Source organism: Herpailurus yagouaroundi, unplaced genomic scaffold, assembly GCF_014898765.1.
Source record: "Herpailurus yagouaroundi ecotype Mexico unplaced genomic scaffold, PumYag 205, whole genome shotgun sequence".
Classification (NCBI taxonomy): domain Eukaryota; kingdom Metazoa; phylum Chordata; class Mammalia; order Carnivora; family Felidae; genus Herpailurus; species Herpailurus yagouaroundi.
This window is the reverse complement of record NW_024412436.1, coordinates 4,352,158-4,379,857: the sequence shown is the minus strand read 5'-3', so window position 1 is coordinate 4,379,857 and position 27,700 is coordinate 4,352,158. Positions and strand designations below refer to the sequence as shown.

General features: G+C 49.8%; 1 protein-coding gene across 1 annotated transcript; it reads right to left on the bottom strand.

Moving 5' to 3' along the window:
* Positions 1-363: 363 nt before the first annotated feature.
* DPT (dermatopontin) lies at positions 364-27,211 on the bottom strand. Its single transcript, XM_040451741.1, has 4 exons — positions 26,872-27,211; positions 14,964-15,089; positions 4,719-4,826; positions 364-1,566 (listed from the first exon to the last, which is right to left on the bottom strand). Exons 1-4 carry the CDS (start codon positions 27,174-27,176, stop codon positions 1,500-1,502), a joined length of 606 nt encoding a protein of 201 aa, XP_040307675.1. The 5' UTR covers positions 27,177-27,211; the 3' UTR covers positions 364-1,499.
* Positions 27,212-27,700: the final 489 nt, after the last annotated feature.

The following is a 27,700-nucleotide window of genomic DNA, read 5'->3' as shown; positions in this document are numbered from 1 at the left end:
TGAAAACAAAAGGTAAACTGTGTGGATAAGAGGAATAGGGGCTCCCAGAGTTACAAGTGCATGTGGCAGGCTGGTGGGAGGGGGGCTGAAGGAGGCTGATGGCAAATCAGGTTAGGTTCAAAGGCAAAAACGTGGTTCTACCCTCGGTCCGGTCCACCAAGTGAAGGCACTTGGTGCTTTATGTCTTAATTATTAGATTCGCCAGCCAGACTCTGTCCTTGCCATCGTTGTCGTCCCGGTGCCTCGCACGGTGCTTGGTGCTTGACACAAATCACGACGCTAAGTGACATTTGCTGAACGGCTGGCGTGAGTAGTTGGGAAGGAGAGGGGCAGACAGCAAAAATGGACCCTTAACATTTGCAGCGCAGTGAATGTTAACATTTTTATTTCTTTTATGATGAAGAGAGTACAGAGGGCTGGGGACAGAGGCATCAGAGGAAGAGGAAAGACAGTGTCACCTCTGCAGAAAACACCCCTAAACTGTACACAGAAGAGAAATGGAGTCCCAGGGCCGCCTTTCCCAGCTGGAAAATCGGGACCAATCCAGGTGAGTTTTCCAGTAACTCCCATGGCTACAGGGCATATGCCAGCCTTCCCAGGAGTCCTGGCCATATGTCCGGGTGCCAGGGGCTCAAACCCTCTCTTCTATTCCCCAAACAACCTGGCCACTCTTTTTTTTTCCCTCTCAAGTTCCTGACTCGAGTCCCATGCTCTGGTCTCTGTCTCCTTCCTTGTACTTGTCTGACTCGAGCCAGATTTGCACGCGTTCCTCTGGTTTCTGCGTCACTGTCATTACCATTGTCATACCTCAGAGGTATGCCAACAACCTTCCTCCCACTCAGAAGATTCTTCCAATGCTAGGTCTTTTAGCTCTGCCCCAGACCCTCTCATCTCCCCATTTTACCTCCCTGTCTCCTCCCTCCTGGAGCGCAGAGCGCTGCACTTGGACTTCCAGACAAGCCTGGTTTATGTGGAGGGGCAGAGTGGAAGCATATCCCCTCAAGGCTTGCTGAGGACCCTGGGTTTCATCCAAACAGACTGAGCTGCCAAGACCTTCCCTGCCCCCCTCTTCAGTTTCTGTCATTCACTCCCCTCCACTGAACCCCTTCATAGACAGCACTCAGCCCCGGGCCTGCCTGCAGCTCATTTGGTAGTAAAAGCCGTAGGGAGGCGGTGACAGGTGCTCCTGGAACCAGGCATTTTTGCGGCTGTGAGCATGCCCACTGTATATGCAGTGTGCAAGAAAGCCATTGTCAGTCACGTGAAACGGTTGCTATGGAACGTGCGGAAAGTGAGAACACGATTTAATTGTGGATTTTATTAGTAGTGTGATACTAGTCAGGAAGGCCCAGAAAGCTGGCGCTGTGGCCACTAACCAGCTCAGGGAGAAGGAAAAGGCAGCAGAAACCGCTTTGGAGCTCCAGCTGACGTGGACCTGTGTGGACATCCTCCGGTCTCCTGGCCCCATTCCCCTCGCCCAGATTTGGTAGGTGGAAGCTCTAAACATTCGCAAATTCACAGTCATAGTCGGTCATTCGGCACATTATGAACTTCCACTGGCGATCCCTGTGGGGAGAGAGTCAAAAGGCAAGCCAGTGAGGACTGTCGCTGCCGAGGGAGAAGCAGTGAACGGCTTTGGGAGGATTTAGGAACCGAAGGGGCGCCTAATCTCATGTCGATCTCTACGAAGTCTCTAGAAAACCGACAGGTAATCCATCTGTGAGGTCAGTTCTCGACACCTCCTTGGTCAGGGCAGGTCGCACCTTGCAGGTGACTGACAGGTTCCTGGCCACGTGGAGGTCCCGTTTGTCACCCGGGGCCTGCTGGCCACTGCTCTGTCCCATGAGTACCTCTAGGACAAATAGGTGCACAGTTTGGAATAAAAGCATTTATTTAGCATCGTCTCCTTTCCACTGTAAAGAATCTTCTCTTCCGTGGGCCATCCATTTGCTCGTTTATTACTTTACTGAGTGCTTCCTGAGTTCTAGGCTCCACACCATACACTGTGTGTTTCCATTCAGAAAACACCATGACGGGGAAATGAAGTGGGGGGCCCACAACCCTAAACCCCCATAAAGCGAACAAGAAGACGCCCCCCATCCACGCACGGCAGAAATTGAATCGTGTATTCGTCCTAGAGGTCAGGCACGCGGATGAAAGGCCATAGCATTGTTCAGTTGGGGAAAATGAGGTGTGGTGGGTACATTTCAATGGATGTTCTTTGCTAAGGGCAAGCCTACGTTCTTTGTTCACCCATTTAACTGCGCATTTAACTGCGTATATATACGTATATACTGCGTATATTTTTGAGCGCCTGCGTGGTGCTCTTCTGGCATAATAATACCGCCTAACAGCGATATGACAATTATACCCGCTATTTGCGGAGCAACTTTGGTACACCCAGCGTCACACTGGTGCACGGGTTTGCTCGTTTAACCTTGACAGTGATTCATGGGTTTAAGTGAAGAAGCAGACTCCGAGAAATACGTGCCTTTCCTTAAGATAACTAGGCAGTGATTTCAGATTCCAAGAGTGTTGAACTCAAATCTTGCTCTTTCTCCTGTCCCACAATACCAACTGTAACTACGTGCCCGTAACCCCACCGGAGGACATGGCTGTCACATCCTTTGCAAAGTCCCAACGAAGGGCAAAAATAAAAACCCATTCCATCCGTGGTCACGCAGATCCTTCCAAAGCGCAGCCTGTCGTTTAATCTTAGAATTATCCTTCTCCCCTTTCAACCTGCCAGGCTACTTCCCAGTTATCGTGAACAATAACCGATCCCGAGAAGGTCTCCATCCAGCCTCCGATCTGGAAGGTAGTTCTGGGAGATACCTCTGGCCAGCAGCTCTGGGGCATGCTGCTCCAGCCTGAGTCTGGATTTGGAATTCTGAGTCTGTTGTTCCAAGTCATTTGCTTAAAATCATTGGCAGGAGGGTCTCCCAGTTGCTCCCCAAGGGGTTTTTTAGTTGTCACAGCTATGGGGGAGGGGAGGTTGCTAGTGCCATCTAGTGATAGGGGTCAGGGATGCCGCTAAACATCTGGAATGCCTGGACCGGCGCCTGCAACAGAGAATCATCTGGCCCCAGATATCTACAGCACTCAGGCTGAGCAACTCCATACCAAGAAGAACCCATTATGATTTGCATATGGAAGGAAAGCCCCTGCCCAGTAGGTCGGTCCTGCCCTGACAATATTTCTCCAAGGAGGTGGCCTTAGCATCTTTCAACAGAGCTGAAGGAACCCACATTGTGGATCTTTAAGCCACTGACTGTTAGCGACAGCAGCAAAATCTCACGGGCACGTTCATAGTAAACAAACGCGTGACACGGTATCTCAGTTTTCCAAGGTCCTGGGTTAATCCCCATAACTGATACATTTCAAGCCAATGGGAATTGGGTATTTTAACCACCAACATATATGTCTTTTGTAGTGATTTTGGATGGTATTCTTTCCATATTGTAGTCTTTCCTGCCTTCTTAAACAGGCAATGCAGAGCTAATTTTCCTGTTGATGTGGAGACGTCACAAGAACACTGAATGCCCTGCTACACTGTTACCCAGTCTGCCCTCTGGGACGGCACAGCCACTGATTTTCACCAGGCTCCCCTGGTTTTTGAGTTCTCAGGTCTTTTCTTTTCTTAAAAATAGTGTGTGTGTGTGTGTGTGTGTGTGTGTGTGTGTGTGATGCCATTTGGCGATTTCTTCTCCCTGGTGAAGAGTTTCATTCTAAGCACTATTTTCCCTGACCATTTTTAGACTTTGTGCTTCTAGAAAATAGACAACTAAGCTAGTTTAAAATGCGTCTAAAATAAGAACAATTAATGTGTGAGAAGTGAAGGGTTCCCTTATGAATAAACATAAAGGTTCTTTGATGATGGAGCCTGAACCATGTAGGGTGCCTTTTCAGAGCTGCTTAATGTTTGTTCTTTTGTTTTTTCTTTTTTGTTTGTCAAATCCTGGGCCATGTTAAATACGATCACTTCAGGGGCGCCTGGGTGGCGCAGTCGGTTAAGCGGCCGACTTCAGCCAGGTCACGATCTCGCGGTCCGTGAGTTCGAGCCCCGCGTCAGGCTCTGGGCTGATGGCTCGGAGCCTGGAGCCTGTTTCCGATTCTGTGTCTCCCTCTCTCTCCGTCCCTCCCCCGTTCATGCTCTGTCTCTCTCTGTCCCAAAAATAAATAAACGTTGAAAAAAAAATTTAATAAATACGATCACTTCAGTTAGGTGAGATGTCGTTTCATTTAAAAGCATAAATTTCCCCAAAAGGTAAGCCACACTCACATTCATCATAGTCCATTATTGAATGAGTCAATGTAAGTTTTGTTCTGTTTGCAAAACACGTTTGGGTGACTTTTTGGGAATTCATATGCTGTGTGAGGCGATTATCACCTGACAGAAAGTCCCTGAATTTATAGGGAAAGCGCTCTCTGAAATCGAGTGAAAGGCAGAGCTTAGAACATCATGGGAGACCTAGCTGGGGTTTTCCTTCTCTGGAGCGGCCTGGAACCCATCATTATTTCCAAGGGTGAGCTGCTCCATGAAATGGTTGATGAGAATATCTCCATTCCCACAGCTGTCCGTCGCCCTGGCAACCTCTCCCTTAATTCTAGACCAAGGAGGAAATAAACTAGAGGAAACCCCGGATGGAAGTTCCTGCTGACATGGTCCTTGCTGGGGTCCCCAGTTCCTTGGACTCCTAGCCCCTGGGCAGGCTCACCTTTCCACCGCAGAGAAGGTGGTGGTCGCTCCTCGCATATAGTAGTCGTAATTGTAGGAAATCATGTCCATTTCTTCCCCATAGTGGCCTGGATATTCTGTGGTCAGCCTATGCGGGAAGAAGAAAAGTTTAGAGGAAAAAGCACTGTCATTACAAAGAAGAGAGGGCGTCTGAACATCACGGGAAATCCAAGCCAGAGTTTGATGGCCTCCGGTAAACCTTTCCAGCTGCAGAAAGGTGATGGGCAGTTGCCTCCCACTTCTCATCTTCCTTCTTCTTGCCATTAAACTACACACTGAAAAAGATGTAGATAACTCCTCGGGCCTTGAGGAAATATTAATTAATATCACTAGTAGTCCGTTCCAGACAAGTCCACTGGAATCGTGTTTCCAAACTGTGGATTGTGACTTCTTAGTGGATCATGAAATGAACTTACCTGGTTATTTCCAAGTGAGCTTTAAAACATAGGGGCGCTTGGGTGGCTCAGTCGGTTAAGCGTCCCACTTCAGCTCAGGTCATGATCTCGCGGTTCATGGGTTCGAGCCCCGCGTCGGGCTCTGTGCTGAGTCAGCACAGAGGGCTCAGAGCCCGGAGCCTGTTTCAGATTCTGTGTCTCCCTCTCTCTCTCTGCCCCTCCCCCGCTCGCGCCCTGACTCTCCCTCTCTCTCAAAAATAAATAAACATTAAAAAATAAAAATAAAGAGATAAAAAGTAGAATAGGAAATATCAGAGCACATGCTGAAGGTTGTGTACGTGTGTGTAAAAACTTTGTTTCAAATATACTGTATATGCGTGTGTAACTATGATGTGCGCCTGGTGTGATAGTTTAGTATGTATTTTTTTACTGTGAGTCATGATTAAAGGGTTTGAAAAATATTAAAATAATATTTAATCCCCACAAAGGTAGTCTTTTCCTTGTCCACTATTGTTTTGTGGCACCTGGAACAGTTCCTTCTATGTAGTAGGTATTTGCTGAATAAATAAATGGCCTTGGGAGAGTCACTTAATCTCAATTTCCCGGTGTAGAGAAGAATGAAAACTACCTTATGAGTTTGTTATTGGAACTAATACTCGTATGTGTGATGTGCAAATGGTAGAAGTTGAGCCATAAAGAGCAATTTGTTTCTTCTTCCTCCTCCTTTTTCTTCCTTCTCCTCCAAGATTAGGCTGATCCCAGGCCTCCCTAAAAGTAGGTTTGCTGTGGTCCACCCTGGAATAAGTCTAGAACCTCCCGAGGCTCGTAAGGGGACCTTCAGGACCAAACAGGGTCCTTTCAGTGTGAAATGGGTGTGCCAAAGTCTTTATCTGCGTCTCCAAGGCAGTTAGTGAGTGTCAATAATTCCATCCGATTTGGATTCACCAGGTCATTGTGCGTTATTGTATATCTGTTGATGATCCAAAGACCTTCCATTATGTGGACTTAGTATTGCAATGATTGTCATGAAATCTTGAAAAGACTGATTTATAAACTGGAAGGGCTCAGAGGAGGATCTCAGAGCTTGGCTGCAGCAAGATCAATGGTTAGCTCAGGATAACGTGGGGTTAGCTAGAGCCCCAAAAGCCCGTTCCTGAGGCTCACAATTCGTCTTCATATTATATAGTTGCCCTCCTTCTGAGACTTTTCTCAAGACATAATTATGCTCCATTGGGATGCCAAGCCCAACCCAGGGGGGGTTATATGTGTTTTTGCCTAATGTGTTCATGAAGGAAAATTAGACTCTGCTAATTCAGAAATCTATTCAGTGCTTCTAAAGGGACCCAGAACAGGAACTTCCCTTTCTAATGAAAATGTTAAATGACTCATAAATGGACTTAATAGGGCCTCACTTGGATCCCATTGGTTTCTGATCCGCGAGGATTCTAACAAGTGCAAGACTAAAGTTTATCAAAAAAAAAAAAAAAAAAAAAAAAAAAGGCATTGGTTGAGAATGTTAATGATGCAAATTAGGATTAAAAGAAATGGGGTAGGAGGTGTTTTCCTTACTTCAGGGAACGTAAAATATTTTCCGGAACTTTGAAACACTCTTTGGATACAATGCATGAAAGCTAAGTGCCACACAGTTTTATATGTGTGAAGGCAGAATCTACATATGGCAATACTCTATTGAGCTAAATCCAATTACTAAAATTATTTGGAAATGACCAGGCTAGATATTTATTTGTTTTTAAATTTTTACTGATCTGACCTCAGATTACTTGGTTAGTTAAACAAATTTGGACTAACATGGAAAAAAGAGGCTTGCATTAAAAAAAAAATCACGAAGTTCTAAGCTTCGAAGGGGACAAATGTATCCAATACTTTAACTAGCATTTTCTATTGCTTTATTTTTGGTAGTGATCAGATACAGGTCCCCTGATCAACTGGACAGTTGGTCTCTGTGGGGGACTGCGATCCAGTAAATTTCTAGATTGCCCCAGAGAAGGCGTGCATGCTCATTAGTACATTTCTGTCTCGGTCCCGCCGGGTTTTTGTTTTATTTGATGTTTGGTTCTTGTTGTTATTTTGTTCCAAAACTGTGAGATCAAGTTTGGACTCTCTTACCGGACCCTGGATTAACGGGGCCAGGGAAGGAATTTACATATTGATGGAAATTATGCCTGCTCTCTGACGCTAAAAATGTAGAGAAAGAAATGGCCCAAGTCATGAGTGGGAAGTGAACAACCCAAAGACCATCCATAGAGGGAACTACTGTTTCAGTACGATCCAGGATCCTGAGTTTTAGAACCAAATAGATGTGTCGCCATTTTAGTTCTTGATGGTGTTGGGCACACACAACATGTCTTAATAGAGGAAAGCCCCAGCAATAGCTTCTATGAGAGAAAAGAAAGAATGTAAACTTTCATAGTTGGACACTGAAACAGGGGCGTGGGGACTTGTCAGGACATCAAGAGAACCTATAAGGAAGCAGAAAAACACTGAAATGGGTAGATTATTGAAGGTCTCTATTGGGATCCTCACATACTCCCTTACACAGAACTGTGTGTGTGTGCGCGCGTGTGTGTATGTGTGTGAGCGTTCCTCCTATCACTTTGGATGAATGACTATTGGGGTACACTTTCTCACCCCATGATACCTACCTACATACATAACTACATACATAAATGATACCCCATTTATGCCATCTGCAGGCAAGACAAAGAACTTGACCGAGAACTTGCAAAGTGAGGGAAACTAAGCGAGAACTCGATAACGTAGAACCCCTTTACAACTTCCTGTGTTAGATGGGTTCGAGCGAGATGGAAAGAAATTAAATAACATCTCACTTACGAGCTGAAGAAAACTCAAACTGAAGGGATTTTTAAGATTGCTAGAGGATATTCTCATCTAAGATTCTCATCTAAGATTAAAGCCCTGAAATTATCAACAGACCCAACTAGAGTCAAAACAGGGCTGCTGCGGTGTTGGTTACCATTGATGGAGCCACAGCCGACAGATTGTCCCTGCTCCTTTTGCTGTGAGAATGGGGCGTATCACAGAGCCAGGCCCAGATATATGTTATCACAGCCATTTCAAAAGAGGGAGTAGAGCTACGATTTAGTTGGATAAAGAGGCTGGTCTTACTGGTTGTTAGAGGTTTGGCTGAGGACTGGGTTTAATAAAGGAAAGGGTTTTAAATCTATTCCTCGGCGGAGAGTGACTCAGTGTAAAACCGTAAGAAAATCCACCTCTATCATCGATTATGGGGCAGTTGAACCTGCAGTCAAATGTCGCAGCCCCAGGATCGGTTTCCCACCTGCCTGATCTGCTGGCGGTGGGGACAACTGGATTATACGACGGCCTCCTGCAGGCTGCTGTCGGGCCATGTGCCCCACCGATGTGCACACGGACAACGGGGCCTTGTCTCGTGGCCCCAAGTCAGCGAGGACCACGTCCCCAACCTTATCCCGCCACATGGGACAGCAGGGGAGCACACACCACAGCCTCCTGAAGGTAAAAGCTGGAAGAACAACCCAGCTTTTACAAATTAACGCGTCAGGATGGGAGCTTCAGCTTCTGTCTAAACAAGAATAAACTGAGGATGTTTTCTGACCCGTTCTTTGGTGAGTAGCCCACGTTCAATCGACATTTTAGAGAAGCTGCTTCTGGTCAGTCCAACCTCTAATCCTGTTTTCCTCCTGTTTCCTCCACTTCCCAATCGGCACCTTATTATTTTATTTTATTTTATTTTATTTTTTTTTATTTCATAGTTTGAGAGGGAGGGGAGAGAGAGAGAGCAGGGGAGGGACAGAAAGAGAGGGAGACAGAGAATCCCAAGCAGTCTCCACGCTGTTAGCTCAGAGCCTAATGCTGCGTTCGAACCCGCGAACTGTGGGATCATGACCTGAGCTGAAATCAAGAGTCGGACGCTTAACCAACGGAGCCACCCAGGTGCCTTGTGCACCTGATTTTAAATACCCTCTTCTAATGTCCTATTACTTGTCGGCCCCACATACTTAGCATTTAATTACAAAAACAGGATCCCATAAATATGTCTTTTTTTCACGATGATGACCAATGCAGTGAACTCCTTAAGGGGACAGTGGCCCCCACAGTGGCGTGAAGGAGAAATTCAGCATTTGTAGAACTGATGTGTTGAGGTTGGCCTACGTTCTACATTCGGCTACAAAGAGGTTGTCCCTCTCTGGCAGGCAAATCACAGAGAAGTTTGTTTTTGTTTTTGTTTTGTTTTTTTTTTTTAACGTTTATTTATTTTTGGGACAGAGAGAGACAGAGCATGAACGGGGGAGGAGCAGAGAGAGAGGGAGACAGAATCGGAAACAGGCTCCAGGCCCCGAGCCATCAGCCCAGAGCCCGACGCGGGGCTCGAACTCACGGACCGTGAGATCGCGACCTGGCTGAAGTCGGACGCTCAACCGACTGCGCCACCCAGGCGCCCCTGTTTTTGTTTTTTAAATAAACAATCTGCTCACGATCAATCCTCTTGCACAAAGCTATTCCAGACAAGCCAGCAGGCATGAGGATATTTCAGGTTGGACTAATTTGCTAATGGCCTGGCATCTCCAATAGGAGTCTCATCAGAACCTGTCTGAATTATTTGTGCAAAGATGTGCAAAGACCCAAATGCAGTTATGCGTGAAGGAAAGCACCTGCGAAGGAACAGCCACCTGGCTTCTCCCCCAGAGAGCTGGGGAACTGGCCCTGTGGGGCTGAGGGCCCAGGTCTCTGCTGTCACCCAAGTGCCATCCTCTGTGGAGAGACCTTAGACCCTGAAGGGAGGAAAAAAAAGAACCTCGGATGCTCATGTCGACCTTCTCCTGGTGTTTTGGAGATTTAGATCGCAAAAGGTTCAAATACGTATCACAGCACATGGAAATGCGGTTCCAGAGATATCTCTGACTTCAGTCAGAAGAGGAGAACCTCTAAATATTTTCCCAATTGCTCTCCTGGAACTGAATTTCTAGCTCACTGGCCACGCCCAGGGCTGCTCAGCAAACACATTTATTTCCACGCTTCCTGGCTCTCATCAGCCACATTGCATCACGGTCGCCCCGGTCTTCAACACTGAGGGGAACAACTCCGCGTCCCACATCTCTGCCCCAGCTCACATCACCCCCTTCTCTGCTGTTTTCCCTTCTAGAGGCCCCGCCGCCTTACTCCCTGGTACTTCGCCCCTGTGGGTCTTAGTTTCTTCTCTGGATTGAGAGAGCTCAGCACTGCGTGCGGAGCCTAGGGCTGGGAGGCAGCTGGACCTGCTTGAAGTAAACAGCGGGCGCACGCTAGGTGCTCAAGGCATAAAGGGTACCGTCGTCATCCTTCCTGGGAACTGAATCCAAGTCTCTAAATGGTAACCTATTTTATATCCATTCACATTCACTGGCTGCTGAGGCAAAATTAATGGAAGGAGTGATGGTCTCTAGACTCCAGTAAAGGCAAGCGGACTAGCTAGAATAACGCAACAGATTACGTCTATTGCCGCGAGGCTTGCCTTGTTCTGAGGAGCTACGGGGCCTGGCCTTGGGGTGGCCGACGCTCACTCGCCAATGAGCCACACCTCTGAAATTGCTGCTTTTGAACTTTGAGCCTAGGGTGGAGGTGGTGGGGGGAAACGCACCACTGCCATGCAGGCAGCACATACATTTCTCAAGTGCAAAACACTGTGAACAGCCGCTCGGGCTGATGAAAGGTGTGACTGATTCTGCTCAGGCTCAGAGCGGCTGTTGTCCCCCTAAAGGAGCGCTTTGGGCCTCAGGCAATGCGAGGCAGCCACTGTTCATAGAGGAAGTGACTAAACTCAATGTGAGTTGCTTTAAAATGGGAGCAGAAGGGGAAAAAAGTGGTTAGAGAGGGAGGGAGCCAAAACATAAGAGACTCTTAAAAACTGAGAACAAACTGAGGGTTTATGGGGGGTGGGAGGGAGGGGTGGGTGGGTGATGGGCATTGAGGAGGGTACCTGTTGGGATGAGCACTGGGTGTTGTATGGAAACCAATTTGACAATAAATTTCGTATTAAAAAAAATGCAACATCCGGTCCTATTGTCTCAAAGCGTGGGTGTCTCCACCTTTCTGATACTGGCTCCCAATGGCTTGGAGGAACCAGTGTAGAAGCCGCCTTTCTTCCCAGACTCTGGGCACAGCGCTGAGCAGGGGCGGGGGTGACAGACACAGCAGTGGAGGTGCCTGTGACGTCATTCTTGTCCCTGCCATGACTTCAGGCAAACACCACCCATCTTGTATTGAAATCTGAACCATGAGACCCAGAGTTGAAGGTTAGTTTGATCGAGTGCTCTAGAGTGGGGGGAGAAGAGTTTTCTGGTAAGCTGATTTCGTTGTCGTGGACTCGAGCTATCTAGGCATTAAGGAAAATATTCTCTGGCATCAGACTCGAGCTTCAGGGAGAGGGGAGCTGGGCAGCAGAGATTATAACGTGCGAGAGTCATGGGACGTCTGGGTTGGAGGAGAACTGAACATGTCGTCTATATTGATTCTGAGGAAGAACATTATTCTTTGTCCATCCAAACATACTATGCAATGAACGTAATGAAAGGCCACAGGTCTGGAGAAGAACCATGAGAAAAAGGAAACAGATGCTCATTTCAAAACCGTTGGTTCCTGGGACCCATCGTCTACACGTGGCCGGCGTCACCTGCCGATGGGGGACGTTCTGGTACATGGCAGGCAGCAGCTGTAGCTGCTGGGAGCCTGGGGATTATTAACACACAGGCTCTGAAGGGTTGTGGCTCCGTCAGTGACATGTGTTTGTGGTTTGCAGACAACCGGACAAAGATTTTGAATTCTCACATGTAAATAAAGACGTGTAAGATGTACATATGGAACCCATCCAGTGGGGACTGTTTAGTGACAGCGTGTCTGAGTCTATCAGAAATTCTCTCTTTTGCTCTACTCTCTAATGAGAAACTTCAGTCTGAAGCGAGAGCAGCACCTTGGTCCGAACTAAACAAATGAATCTCTCGCTCATCTGGGAGGTGGTGGGGTGATTTGTGTTTTTTTTTTTTTTCTCTCCCTGCAAGAGCGGTGCTATTTCTGAATCCTTAAAGGCCTGCACACACAAAGAGGATAGATGCTCATTTAGCGACTTCCAAACAGTGTCGGGCTCAGTGAAGCAGATCAGCTTTCAAAGTGGGAGAGAAAAAATGTCCCCCCACACATGCGTCTAGTTCCCGGGGAGGTAATTCAAGCCAGTTTAAGTGACAGAAAGGGAGGCTACAGATTGGAAGGTTATCAGCGGTTTTCACTGTGGGAAGGTGTGCGAAAACACTCCTCACCCCGACAGGCTGTTAAAAGGATCAAAGAAAACAATGCGCGTGGAAAAATCCTTTTCAACTAGAAAACGTCATCCTAACAGTGTCAGGTTTCACCACGGTTCCTGTTCCTATGGGCTTGCAACGTTCATCCTAGAAATTGATGAAGGGCCTGTTTTGTGCCAGGCAGTCCTTGGCGAACGAGACCTAATTTTTGCCCTAGAGACTTCATTCAGTTTAGAAAGACATATAATAGAAGGAACGTCATGACTCAGTCAATTTAAAGACATATGATATAAGGAACGTCATGACTCAGGCAATTCAAAGATGCCACTAAGATGTCTAGACAGCCCAGTGGGATAGTGAGTGCCTGTGGCAATCTCACTTTGCAGCTTCTCCAAGTTTTCCTTGGGACAGCCATGGTGGCTCTCGGCTCTGACACCATGCAGTCAGAATAGATGCAGCTAAGCAAAGCATTCCTCGGAGGGGCTTGCCTCCAAGTTGACTTGCCGTGTCTTTCTGAGTCATTCTCTCCACTTTCCCCCCACTGGTTCTGCCAACCCTCTAAGGTGGGGGGGCGGGAGGGGGGGCACCGCAGGCAAGGCTCGGGGTGAGTTTTGCCATGGGGCCCTGAACGTCTCCGGCAACTGAAGAAAAGTTGCTCTTCTCCCTTTTCCCGTCTTTAACCCAAGGCGTTTGTTCCTTTGTATCTACGTCCCCGTTCATGAAATTCTTCACATCCTAGCAAGTCGTGGGTTGCATCTAAGGGAACTCAAAGAGTCGTTTCTAAAGTGCGTGAGAGGAAGGACATCCAGCCCTTGTGAGGAGCAGGATGGAGGCTGGAACCAGCGCTCCAGCGATCAAGGGAAGTCCGGGGCATCATGAGAAAATTAATGGAATTTTGAGATATAACGATCTGGATGCCTCTGGGGTCTCAGCATTTATTAGTTGGCCAGGAGGCTGGGTCTACACGGTAGCTGGGAGGGTTGAAGGGGACAGATCATAGCCGGTGGCAATACCGGGTATATATTATCTCAGTCCTCACAAAATTAGGGCGGGTGTCCATCCTGCCCAGGGAGGCCCGCTCTGGGCTGACTCCTCTTTACCCCCTCTCTCCTGAACATGCTCCTCTGGGCCACCCGGTATCCTGCAACCCTGGTGGCTCCTTTGGAGCCTAAGGGGAAATCTTGCTAATGTGGTGATGGATTAACTGACTATTAGTTTGTGGCTTGCTCTTTCAGATAATTATTTGCAATGTAACTGGCTCCGAATGCCTTGCCACAAGGGAGGCGGATTTCATGGTGGGGGTGGCCTCTGTCGGCCGACTCGGGCCGGGAAGATTGGGGAAAGCCCCATTTCTCAGGTCACAGTGGGCAGGCTCCTACCTCCTTCTCTCTCTCAGTGGGACCCAGTCATCTTTTGGACCCTCATCCTCTCTTTGGAAACAATTCTGGGCATCTGGTTGCCCTTTGCAAAAGCACCTTTGGAGTCAAGGAATTTTTAGGGCTCAAAACAACCTCAAAGATCTTTTGGTGGCTTTCGGGAGTTTAAGGACTCCTGGAAATTCTCTGTAAACTTTTGTTTAAACACGCCGAAGACAGGGTCTATAGCTTTCATGAGATTCTTAAAAACCTCAGAGATCCAGAAAAGATGGCTAGACTTGAGACCCCGTAGAGAAGGAAAGTGACTTTCTAGAGATGTCACAGTGCACGAGGAGGAAGGCTGGGGGAGGAGGGGAGGGAGGGAGAGGACACGTCAGCACAGAGACACAACCTGAAGCTTCTTGTTGCCCCATCAGGGTTTCCACGCTGTGCCACCACGCACGGGCTTTAGGTCCTTGCCTTTGGGACCTGTCACAGTTCTAGCCTATGTCCTAGTCATGCCTGTGCACCTGCCACGGTGGGGTAAGAACTGCTTTATGGAGGCAGCTGTGGGGAGTTGGAGGAGGCCCCTGCTCCATCATGTGGAATCTGGATTTTCTAGTCACCATAACTTTGGACAGAAAAATGTTAAGCCTTTGGAACTGCCCATCCTCAGAGCCACGCAGGCATCTGTGGAGGAACTTTGGCTGCAGAAGACAGCATAACCCGCAAGGCTGCCCTTTCTGGCATCACACCACAGAGAGAGAAATCACTTGAGTGAGCCACCCTTCAAATGTTGCCACTTTGGGATCCATTTGTCCAAGGCGGAAATGCCTGGCTTGTTTGCACACCCAGGAACTTGGGACAAGTTCTAGAGGTGACATCCCCATGAAACAGCTGGGTGACTTCGGACAAGTGACTTCCTTGTCCTATCGTCCTGTCTGTTTTCTTTCCTGCCAAAAGAGGGGTGTGGGCGCATTGGGTTGGCGACCTGTAAGGTCCCTCCCTGCTTGGATATTATTCTAGCCTTTTCCTTAATTTTATTTGTTCATTTCCTTCTATTTGCTGGCTGTTGCATTCTAAGCTTGTCTGTGACCGCCCAGGCTTATCTGAAGCCAGAAACATGGACCAGAGCACCCCCCAAGCTCCCCTCTGGACTCCAGGCTCCTTCCGCCAGGCTCACCAGCAGGAATATGGACATCTCTTGCTGTAGCGACAGCAGTAAAACTGCCATTCCCGATCCAGCACGGACTCAAAATAGCGGCTCTGGAACCCCGCCACCAGCCCATTGTTGGAGCACGTCTGGTACCTGAAGAGAAGAGAACAATCCAAAGTGAACTAACGACAGAGACACCCAAGACCCCGGCTGCCACCGTTACCAAGCCAGGCCATGCTTTGACTGACCTAGATTCCCAACACCGTATTCCATTTGTATGCAAACAGTCAAGACTTCGTTATATTTGTAGAAATCACATTACGCTCACCGTTAAAATTCACATGATTCAGAATCTTTCAGCTGAAGGAAACTTGGGGGAACACTGTTCCCGACAGACTTCTACGAATGTAGAGTTGGATAGAAGAGAGCGTGAATGGATGGAGGCACTTACCCAGGAGTCTTCCTACCTCCCGCTAAACCATAAGCTCTACCTGGTCAGAGCAGATTTGGGTCAGATTTATCCCCAGTGCCCACGGTGGGTCCTGGTATATGGAGGCACCACCACAGGGTGGTGACAGGCCAACTGGGCCTCAAACTGGGCCTCAAACTCCCTGGACGAGCATTTTTCCTGCCTGAGACACCGCGTTCTAATTCTTCACAGAAGGCAACCCCTCCTTTCTGGTCCACAGACCCTCCCCTCGACAGCGGGCGTGGTCACCCTTTCCTTGTCGCTGGGCCCTCACTCTGGGGATCGGCCCCTTTTCCCTTCACAGCGCCTTCCTCACTAACTGTTGGTTTTGGACAGTATGTGATCATTTCTTCCTTTGTCCCACCTCCTTTGCCCCACTTCCTCTCTCCCACCCCCCCCCCCCAATCACACTGGGGCCTGAAGGTTGCCACCTCCAGCTGATATTGAGGACGCTGTTCTCCACCTGGCCACAGAGAGCTCCCCCCGCAAGAGGGGTGGGGGTCACTCACAAGTCCTTCCAAAATAAGTCTTGAGCTCCTTCGGATTCTCTGCATTCCCCACCCGCCCGGCCACGGAGCCCGATCCGTCTCTCAAGTGAGCGGAGCAGGCGGTTATCTCCGCGTCCTGGCCTGACAGCTGCTGGAACACAACCCCATTTTCCCAAGTACCGGTACGTTTCCAGAAACGATCACAGATAAAGAATAAGTGCTCCGTGCTGACGGGTGGGAGGGGCTGTGCTGACACACAAACTAGAAAACCATCGGTGGTGACGGGTTTCACATGATTCTTTGGAAGTGCTAGAAACGATCTTGTGGACCTGACAACACTAGCTGTTAAATATATTTCGTGGCTCTGATTGGAAAGCTTCTGTCCTTTTGGCTCATCTATTCACGTATCCATTCATGCATCAAATATGCGTGTATGTGGTCATTCATCCACCAGACACACATGGACCCCGGTACTCTTACTCTTGCGTCCATCTCCGTGCTTCCGTGTGGAGAGAGCTGAGACCTGGGCTCGGTGCTTGGCCAGCCATGCAGATCAGCCTGGGTTGCTGTCCCTGGAACTTGCGACAGGTGCCGGGACCCTAGAGCCCTCAGCTCCAGGAGCTCAGGAACGCAGATGAAAATGCCCTTGATGCGCTAGCCTTCTCCGCCCTACCGTTGCCCACATCTTATCGGAAGCAGTACCCCCTTGGGAAGACGCCTGGCACGTGTTGGGAGCCACGTGACTGGAATGGGCTGCCGGGCTCTGGGGCAGTGGAGTGTCCAAGATGGTCTATGACAGCCTCCCTCATTCTGGCAGTGTGAGTGAGAGCTTTTCAATAGAAAGCACTAAAAGTTGTCCATGAAGCTTCTGGTGTCTTCTTTCTTACCATCACTACAATTCTGGCTTCCTCTAAAAAAAAAAAAAAGAAAAAAAGAAAAAAAGAAAAAATGTTCCTTCTCAGAACTGAGCCAGGCTGTGGTTTCCCTGTGGCTGTTGTTCCATTGTTCTGGTTTGTCAGAGGCACTCAGATCACCACAGGGACAGGGTTCCCAGGGTGATCATTTCCCTCGAGTAAAAATCAGTGCGGCAAGAGAAGCTGACCTGAGCCCGTGGAGTCCCGGTGCTGAAGGCATTCCGCGTCCTGTGAATTCTCTGCCGGCGGTCAGCCGGGCAGCTGGCCCCACTGTCCCGCAGGGCAAGTGTGCCTGTCACTCCCTCATTCGCCACCTCAGGAAGGCTGCCCTGTGAAGATCATTTGGACACGACAGGCGCGGGGCGTAAGACCGTGTGGTAAAAGTTAGAGAACCACACAGGGCTCGCCTCTCCTACCTTCTGTCCCGTCACCTACACGTGTTGCTAGAGCGAGCCTGCACCGGGGTTTTGGTAGTGCGTGTGGCCAAGCCATGAAATTATTCCTCCCTGAAGTGGATTTTTGTCGGGGTCCATTTTCACTCTCACGTGGCGATCGGCAGAGCAGAAAGGCTAACAGCATGGGATATGCTGCCGGACCAAGTGCTCCAACCACCCCCAGCTGTGTCACCTTGGGCGGGTTTCATAGCCTCCAACAGCCTCGGTTTTCTCATTTGCAAAACGGGCATAATAATCGCACATACCTATGTAGGTTTTCGTGAAGACGAAATAACACCACGCAGATAAAATCCTGGCGCTTACTAAATGACTTATTATTGACGCTTTCGACGCTTGCTCGGTCATTTATTATTGCCATCATACTTTCATTTCGTCCACTTGACGACTGTTGAGCATACGCAACCAAAGCAGCCTCGGCTCCCCAGTCTCCGGTCAGAGGAAAACTGGTGGACTCCAGTGCATTCTCTGAGGGTTTGTTTCCCTAAAACAAAGCTCATGGGGGTTGGATGCCTTGGTTGTAGACACACACCCACTTTGGGTTTTTTTTTTTTTAATTTTTTTTTAATATTTATTTGATTTTTGACAGAGAGAGACAGCGCCTGCGCCGGGGAGGGGCAGAGGGAGAGGGAGACGCAGAATCCGAAGCAGGCTCCGGGCTCCGAGCTGTCGGCACAGAGCCTGACGCGGGGCCCGAACTCACGGACCGTGAGACTGTGACCCGAGCCGAAGTTGGTCTCTCAACTGACTGAGCCGCCCAGGTGCCCTGACACACACACCACTTTGTAGTATAGATACTTAGGTCTCACTTATCACCCCCAGTAGAAGGTAAAATCCTTAAGGGACAGCTTGATCTTTAGTTTGAAGTCCCCACAGTGCCTGACACAAGGGGTCTAGCAGATGTTTAACAGAAGAACGAACGAAGGATGACTGATGACCGAGTTGACTTGGGAGAGCCCATCGCTTAGACCCAGAAAGGACCCTGAAACTCCCCCCCCCCCCCGTGAAATTTCCAGAACCCAAGTGAGTGATCATCTCCCCACATCCACCATCGCCCTCAGGAACCAAGCCTCCTCAGGCTGAGGGTGTCAACTGAATAGAGCTTTGGGCATTCCTCCCCTCCCTCCTGGCAACTTTCGATCTTTTCTGAAAGCACCTTATTTGACAAGAGTCACTTAAACATTTGGCCACAAGCTGCAGAATCACAAACACGGAGCAGGCAGGGGAGAAGAAGGGTGAGGGTGGCTGTAGAGGGGAGGGGTGCGGGGGAGCAGGGGAGGGCTGGCATGGCTCGAGTGATTCAAACCAGTCGTTAACATTGGTTAGTGATGGGGGCGCCTGGGTGGCTCAGTCAGTTGAGTGTCCTGCTCTTGACTTTGGCTCCAGCCACGATCCCAGGGTCATGGCGTTGAGCCCTGCATCAGGCTGTGTGCGGACAGCGGGGAGCCTTGTTGGGATTCTCTCTTCCTTCTCTCTGCCCCTCACCTGCTCGTGTGCTCTCTCTCTTGCAAAATAAATAAACATTAAGAAAAAGAAGTGGTTGGTGATGAAAAGACACAACAGAGGCTCTGCTCCCCTTTCCGGCACCTGTGCGATGCTCCTGAAGGGGCCTACGGGAGGATAAGGACCCAAGCCCGTAGGCTTCTGGGTGGCTTATGACGGGACCCCATGGAAACCCTGGGCCCGGATTCCCTGAGAACCTCGGGGTGCCCTGCTTCAGAGGCTGTCTACTCCCCACGTCGGAAGGCAGCCTTTCCTTCTCACCAACCCCGTGAAGGCCGGAGGCTCGGTTTTGTCTCACAACCTGGATCATCGTTGGCCCGGCTCCCCCTGACGGGAGAAACTTTCCAGAAGGTAGACTAGGAGGCAGTTACTTAGTTCCCCCCCCTTACGATCCTCAGGGAGGAATCTTCTCTGGGAGGTGGCCTTTGGAAAATGGCTTGTCTCGGGCCTGTTGCCCCGAAAGCAGAGACAGAAAACGTTCTCCTGTATCTGCCGCCGTCCAACAAAGAAGCATGCAGGGAAAGAGCTTTTGTTGAGGTCTGCATCTGTCCTGTCCTTACCAGGCCGTGCGGAGCCTCACCCAAGTCACCGTGAGGACCGAATGAGAGAACGCCTGCCAAAGTCTTGGCCAAGACAGAAACCGGAAAAGCCGGTGTTGGGGAGACTGTGTGAGACACGGTGACCCGGCCTCCTTCACTCCGCCAAACTTCTCCCCCAACCCGGCTTGAGGAGGGCTCAAGTCCCCCCAAGAGAGACTCGGTGTTTTGGAGTGAAGCCTCGATTCCCACTAATTCTCTTTTCCCCAGAATAATCCTTTGGGTTCCTCTAAGGCATTTATACCAGAGTTCACAGGGCTTTAGAATGTTTCTTAAGTCTTTCAACAGACCCTCATCAGAACTTCCTCTGTGCCGGGTGCTACCCTCGGTCTTTCCAGAGGGCTGTGCTGGGAAGCACTCACTGTGGAAATTCAGACAGTGGGGAGAAGAAGGGGGTTGACACTAAAGGCAGAGAAGAAAAATGAGAGACCAGGTGGGGACCTTGGGACAGGGAAGCGGCCAGGGGCAGAGGCGAACTCAGTTTAGGGGCAAAGTGTGACAGTGCAGAGTTTTTGGAGGTCAGTGCTGCACCGCTGAGTACTGGGCCTCCTGCCACAATGGTGGAGAACGCGAACTACCTATTTAAATAATGTCGAGCTGTCTGCAGGCTGTTCTCTGCCTGTCCGCGTCTGGGGAAGAGTTCTGCCGTCTTCTCTGTCCCGGTTTCATGTCTGCCGGCCTGTCTGCCAGGTTTCCAGATGGGGAAGCACGAATGGCCTGCTGAACAGCTTTTCTGGATAAAAAGACACAGGCCAGGACCGAGGGAGAAAGACAGATTCTCCCCGCAATACAAACTCCTGCCCCGTTTTGGAAAAACACAAGAAGTCAAGTCTACCCCGAAGGCCTCTGAGAAGATGCAGATGAGCTTCTATGATGGATTTATGGCCTGAGATCAGCTATGGCCTGGGAATAATTTCAGGTCACGTGGGGACTGCAGGCTCAGCCCCGGGAGACCTTGAACATCAATTATCGCAATGTTTGTTGACTAGGAGATCTAACGCTACCTCCAGGTCTAACTGAAAATGTGACAAATATTCAAGACGCTCGTAATGTACATTTAAATATTCATAGATCAGAACCGAATTGCATGTTCCTAAAACAAAATGGTAAGTACCCATCAGGGGTCTTTGTAAGCCCTGTAAGCCCGATTTATATTTCAGCGCCAGCTGTCCAATTCACTGTGTGAAACTGAGTTTCGGTTTCTACAGAGTAGTCGTAAGAGTAAAAAGAAGCGACCTTTGCCGGGGACTTTCCGTGTGCCAGCCGTTGTGCTCAGCACTGTCTCTGTGTTCGTTATTTCAATCATCCAAACAATCCTGTGAAATGGCTTGAATAACCAGCCCCCCCCTTCCCCCCTCCCCCCCCCCACCACTCGCATTTGGTACACAAGGATACTCAGGTTGGGAGAGGTTAAGTGATTCCCCCAAGGACACACAGCCAGGAATGCCTACAATATTATCGAAGGTGCTTATCGCAACAATTCTAGGGGGTTGTCTTTGTAGAGGTAGAAACTGGGTCTTGGAACGTGGACATGATTTGCGTCAGCTGGGGGGGGGCAGCGTTTTAAGAATGGTCCTGTTTGACTCCAAAAATTACCTCTCCACTGCTTCAAAGAAACACACACGCGGACGCCCAGAAGAAGCTATCCTAAGTCTGTGGGTCAGACTTATTTACTGGGAAAATTATGTCTGACAAGTACCCCGGCAGGAGCAAACCCCCTACCGGAGGAGGGAAGCTTTGCCATCCTGATCAGCCCAACCAAGAGCCAAGTTCGCAGAATTCAAGGTTTCCCCCAGACGATTGATTCCTCGTACTTAGAGGCGCGACCTAGATGGAAAGTTGGCAAGAATCCTGGATCTGCCATAACCCTCCTCCCACACTTGCCTCCTTGCCTCCAGAAGTCATTCTTCGGTGGATGGGATATCATCGCCAGCCCAGCACTCACCACGGCTCCATCCAAGCACAAAAACAATGCCGACCTTTCACATCCACCGTCAGCGCTGTGGCATCAGACTGTCTGGTTTGGGCCACCCCCCCCTCTGCTACTCATCAGCTCGGAGCCGGCAAGTCTCCCAACGCTCTGAGCTACAGTCTCTCATCTGCGAAACCGGGAAATAGTAAGGCCTGCCTCCCAGTATTACCGTGAGGAACAAGTAAGATTAGATAGACCATGAGGAAGCCAAGGGCGTACGTAGACTATATATCATTTGTCTTCAGGTTCCCGGAGTCTGGCAAAGTTTGTGATGATGAGCATTTGGTAGTGAATGAATGAGCAAAGGAACGAATAAATGGGGAATGTTTAGAAACTCCAAAGCGTCACATAAATTAGGCCAAGGGTAATAGCTCCTATGCCGAATGTATTTCTGGCTCTCTTGGCCTTTATTCCTCTTCTACAAAGCAAGGAGACTGCTGTGGATTATTCTCCAGATCCCTCCCAGCTCCGAGCTTCTTTGACTCTGTTGCCGGTTCCTCATAAACTCCCGGTACATACCCTACTAGCCTGCATCGTGGTTTTCAAATATCTTTTTAGTTTGAAATAGATGCAGATTTACCGAGGAGTCGTTCCCTTGGCCTTATCTCTCAGAACTCCGGTGCCTTGATGAACACCAAGGAAGTGACATCAGTACAGCCCTAACGTCCGGACTTCCCTTGGAATTTCGCCGGTTTTCACACTAATGCCCTTCTGCTGTTTTGAGATCCAGCCCGGAATCCATATGGCACTGGGGCTCTGTGGCTTTTGAGATAAAGAGCTCACTACTATATTTTCCTTTTTTTTTTTTTTTTTTGAAGCTTATGGGGATGTTAACATTTGGGGGGGTGGGAGAGTGGAAGCTAGAAAAGAATTTATCTTAAGGTAAGTGTGTCAGCCATCCTTTTGTATGTTTTAGAGAACTTTGGGAAATCTCAAAAGACCATCCTGCAGGGCTGCAAAGGCACCTCGTCACAGTGAGACGTGAACAATAAAGTTGGGCCCTATATTACGGACAGTGGAGTACCGAGACTCAAAAATGGAAACCAAACAGCGTCCCCTGCGGGAAAATCCACAGGCTTCTTTGGTGAGGGCAGTGGGAACACCGGCTGGAATAGGGACTGCCCAAGCCACTAATGAGTCAGATTTAGTCTTGCATACGTATTTTGTGGGCCTGCTTTGCACAAGCCTTATCCACGGCGCTGGAGAATATTCTACGCAGCATTGAATAAGATGAAGTCCCTACATTTGCAAAGCCTGTTTTCAAGGAGACGAGCAATATACAAATACACATTGGCTAATGACAGGTGCACCACCGCAAACATGGGGAGTGGAGGGTGAGAAACGTGAGTTTAGAGACGGTGGGCTGAGGAAGGATCTCTGAGGAGGCGGGCGCTGTGTGTCCTGAGTGCTCAGAACCACAGATCAGGAGGGCTTGCCCCGCACTACCCAGAGCCCCGGTCTCCATTAGAATTGGAACACTGAGATTATGGAAAAAACTGAGTTTCTGCCCACCAGTCCCAGGTTCAGACTGACGTGGGTGCTCCCACAGCTCTGTGGGAGAGTTATCCTTTCTCCTCTTCCCCATCACGTGGCTTGTCGTTCACGAACGGTTCGTTTTGCTTTGAATTTCCTTGCCTTTGGAGGCGCGTTGAGTAAGAAATTGAACTTGAATACGTTGAAATTGTCAGCTCTGATGGAAGCAGCCATTGCAAAAGGTCTTCCTGAGGTCCTTTGAAGTCCAGGGGAGGGGAGTGGAGGAAGAAAGCAGGTGCCAATAAACACAATGCTGTTCCTCTGAATGCAGGCTCCACGCAAAGGTGGCTTGTTCAAACCCAGCCTCAGCAGATTCCAGAATCTCTGAACCTTTACTGACCACCCAGGATGTGCCGGGCATCTGTTTACATTTAGATTTGGAGTTCCCGTATACACGTAGGGTTCCTCTACAGATTTTTTCCTTGCACCCCTATTGCGAAGCGGGTGTTACACCTTTCTTTCTTTCTAGAATGAATGCGCAGGACCACAGGGCCGGCAGATGATAGAAACAGGAGCTGTGAATCAGGGGTTTCCTGACTCTAAGACCAAAGCTCTTTCCACCGCATAACAGCTCAGCCTGACTAGAAAATTCCAACTTCATCTTGTCCCGCCCAGGACCGACATGTCCTACAATTTGTGCTGTGTCAATTTAGAGAAGATTCCCTGGGAACAACACAGCCATGCCCTGAAACAGCAAAATGCCACGCTTGGGACCTACGTAGAGCCTCCTGGTGGTCATTAGTTGGGGAGCCAGGATCCACACACCAGAATCTGGCACTATGGTTTCTACAGAGAAACCACAGCAAACAGCAGTGTTACGAGCCGCTCAGCCATGGTTGGAGCACCTTTCAAATCTGTGCTCTTATTAGCAAGCGTCTTTATTTTTTTTTACTTATTTATTATTATTATTATTTTTTAGCAAGCGTCTTTAGTAGATCTTATGTATTGTTGTCATACCTGAGTTCGAGATTCCTCCTGCCTCTTAAAATAAACCGGCAAGCTGAGTCAGTTATACAAGGCGGCCAAATTGCTTTTGGATACTAGCCCTTTATCCGATATGTCATTTGCAAATATCTTCTCCCGTTCCGTCGGTTGCCTTTTAGTTTCATTGACTGTTTCCTTTGCAGTGCGGAAGCTTTTTATCTTGGTGAGGTCCCAACAGTTCATTTTTGGTTTTCATTCCCTTGCCTTTGGAGACGTGTCGAGTTAAGAAATTGCTGTGGTTTCTATATACAATGGAATACTACTTGGCAACGAGAAAGAATGAAATCTGGCCATTTGTAGCAACGTGGATGGAACTGGAAAGTATTACGCTAAGTGAAGTAAGTCAGGCAGAGAAAGACAGATACCATATGTTTTCACTCATAGGTGGATCCTGAGAAACTTAACGGAAGACCATGGGGGAGGGGAAGAAGGGGGGAAAAAGTTACAGAGAGGGAGGGAGGCAAACCACAAGAGACTCTTAAATGCTGAGAACACACTGAGGGTGGATGGGGGACAGGGGAGGGGGGGAAGTGGGTGATGGGCATTGAGGGCATCTGTCGGGATGAGTAATGGGTGTTGTATGGAAACCATTCTGACAATAAGTTATATTTAATATACATATATATATAAAAAAAAGGCGGCCAAATTGCGCAAAACCATCAACGACTCTTTCCCCAGAGCAGATTACACGCTTGCAGCCCGTGGGAAGACGTAACTGCCCCTCAGCCTACAAACAAATCCCTTCCTTTCAGAGTTTTCACTGACAATGAAGTCTCAACTCGAGGCAATAATCATCTAAAAACATGCCTCTGGGGTAATTGGTGTTGGTCCTGGGGCAGCCGAGGTTTACCGTAAAGGGGCTGTTTTTCATGGTTGTGCATTTTTAACTCTGTGATTAGCAGAGTAGCAAGCTGGCAAGTTTAAAACTAAACATCATTTGCTTCCTCTGCCTAGCAGGGATAAACACAAGGATCAACAGAATGCCAGAAAAATCCAAGTGCGTTTTCAGGGCCAAACGGAGCGTGGGGTGCTGGAGATGTGGATTCTTCTGGGATCATGTAGTGGGGCCACTCATTTTCCAGATGAGGTGGGAACCTAGAGAGTTGAACCACTGGTCCAAGGTCACATGGTCTTTAGAACCCGGATCCAAACCCAAGCCTTCTGACTCAGAGCCCAGGGCTTTTCCTTTGGGGTGAAGAAATCATCTCCGAGTGCCGTTTTACTCTGTCTCTAAAAGGGGGGATTAGAAAGGGGACCCATCCATATCACGGCCCCCCAGATGGAAGGACCAGGTGGAAGTATAACTGGGTTGGTCCTGAGCTCCAGGCCAGGCACTGGCACCTGCTTCCGGTCTTTGAGGTGAGGCTACATTCTGAGTTGGCCGCCTACCAGAAGGAGTTTGGGCTGATTAAGTCTGCTCACCGGAGGCAGTGGGGTAGACGGGGAAGGCCGGATGAAGGGCCCCACTTGCAGCTGCTTGTGGGACCCTCTCCCCATCCCTTCCACAGGCTGGCGGAACCCCTCGTCAGTCATGGGTACCGAGCTGGTCCCCCGTCCTCCAGGGCTGGGCTTGTGCTCTGACCTTTGCAGATTCCATCCTCCCAGGATGAAGAACTGCCTTGAGTCCAGCCCTGGCCCCCCAGCTGAGCCAATGGTCCCCACTGGGCGGGGGCAGCGGGCTCTCAAATAGCTCATCACCGGGACCACGCACATCCACTTTGGAGTTAAGATCCAAATCCTGGCTCTAGCACTTTCCGGCTGAGGAAACACCTGGGTCTCTAGACCACAGTTTGTCTGCCTATAAAATGACTTAGAGATTTGTTTTGAGCACTGATGAGATAATCCATACAAAGCACTCAGCATGGTGCCAGCCCAGCGGAAGCACTCAGTAAACGGTGGCTGTTTTTACCACTCAGAGGTCCCTTCTCTTGCCTGGCTCCTCCGCGGGTCACTGTCTTTGCCTCTTGGCCTCTCATCATGGTTCTGTCTGTTGACCGAGCGATCCCCTGGAGTTTGACCACCCCAACCCCCTCTATGCCACATGCCTGCTGGAACCTTCATAGAGCCCTGCCTTATAGCAGCCTCCCAGCTGGGCATCCTCCTCCCTGGACCTGCCTCCCCTAGGGCTGCCCTCCCCTCCCAACCTCCCGGGGCTCCCCTCCCCCTTCCCACCCCCCCACCCCCACAGGGTTCCTGCCCCCAATCCAGGCTGAATGAATAACCAGCCTAGCCGTCAGTAGTACTGGGATGGGCTCCTGACCAAGTACTGGGGCTGGGACGGTCACACCCCACAGCGAATCACAGACTTGGACCGTGTCCATGCCATTGACGGTGGCGGAGCCCCGTCAGGCAAAGAACAGCCCTTCTCCCCCAACAGTTTTCCGTAAACTATTTTACGGCGGTGAAACCCACTTTCGGCTCGGGCAGAGAGAAGGGGCTCAGTATTTATAGTTGAGAGAGCACATCTTCTCAGGGTGACGGAGAGGTTTTTCATTTTGCTTCTCTTTGCCTACATTTCTCTGCCCCCCCCCCCCATTCGCTTGCTCTCAGTTCATGTTTCTCAAACGGTCTGTGGGGAGAGGCCAGTCATTTCTTGTCCCCCGACAACCGTGCACCAGTCCTTTGGTGAAACACTAAAAATAAATTGCTGCGAAACGAAAACGCCGTCCGGACACCACAGCGACGTTGGTTGTGGGCTCTAAAGTGTCTTAAAGACTGCCAATTTCCGTACTCCTCTGGTCTGCAGGCTGGGAACCTTCTCGCAGACCCAAAGCAGTCCCTGGACCAGATTACGAGGAGGGCGGCCTCTGGAAGGAGCAGAGGCGTGGGGGGAGCCCGTCTGCACTCCCCATCCTGGGTCTCTGTCGTCTGATGTCGCCGCTGGGCAGCGGCCCGCCCCGCCCCCCCCTCCCCAGAGAAAGCTACAGTGCACTCCTGGCCTAGTCCTTGGAGGCTGTGGTCAAGCCGATGCCGGGGGACAGATGTGCCACCAAGCCCCCGCCCGAGAGCCCAGGCCGCCCTTACCACTCCATTCCAGCTCTGTTGATTTCCTCCCACCAGCACTCCGTGGGCTCCCCGAGGTTCTGGGGTGTGGGCATGCAGGCATAGTTCCACTGTCTGTCCGAGCCTTCTTTCTTGTTGAAGATGCTCCTCACGGCCACCACCACCTGCCCGTGGGGACACTGGTAGCTGAAGCCTTGCCGGTTCAGGTTGACCCACCCGTCATCGCTGTAGTCATGGTACTGTTGGTAGGGGTACCCGTAGTCACCATACTGGCCCCAGGCCACGGTGACCAGGGCCAGCAGCACCCACAGCCGAGCGAGGTCCATGCCGCCCAGGGTTCTGACAAAAAACGTCACCCTAGGTCTGCGGGGCTGACCGTTTTATACAGCTGCCGCCGACATGTGGCTTCCAGATGTGGGAGAGCAGGTTCCAAGTGCACTGTGTCATTGCTGAAGCAAAACCTCAGCGTGGAGAGCCCGGGGCCATGAGTCCGTCCAGCTCGTTTTAAGGTGGAATGCTAGGAAAATGTAAGGAACATACAAATGAAAGGAACTCCCCAGAGAAAGACCCACCCTGCGGGGAGATTATAAAGGCAAATGGCTTCACGCCCCTTAGAGGCGGTCACCTGAGACCGCAGGGTGTCTCTCAGGACCTCACCTCCCTCTGCTCCCCTCCCCCAGCAAACCCCCTGATTCGTTCCCCCAACTAGCCTTCCAGGACCCCACGGGTACCCGGAGTGATTTCAAAACACCAAAATAGTAGGGATGAAGGGACGGAGTCATTTAGATTTCTGCAAGGCCAGATGCCTGGTTTCTTTGAAGTTCCCAGCCCAGTGTCTTTTGACCTTGAG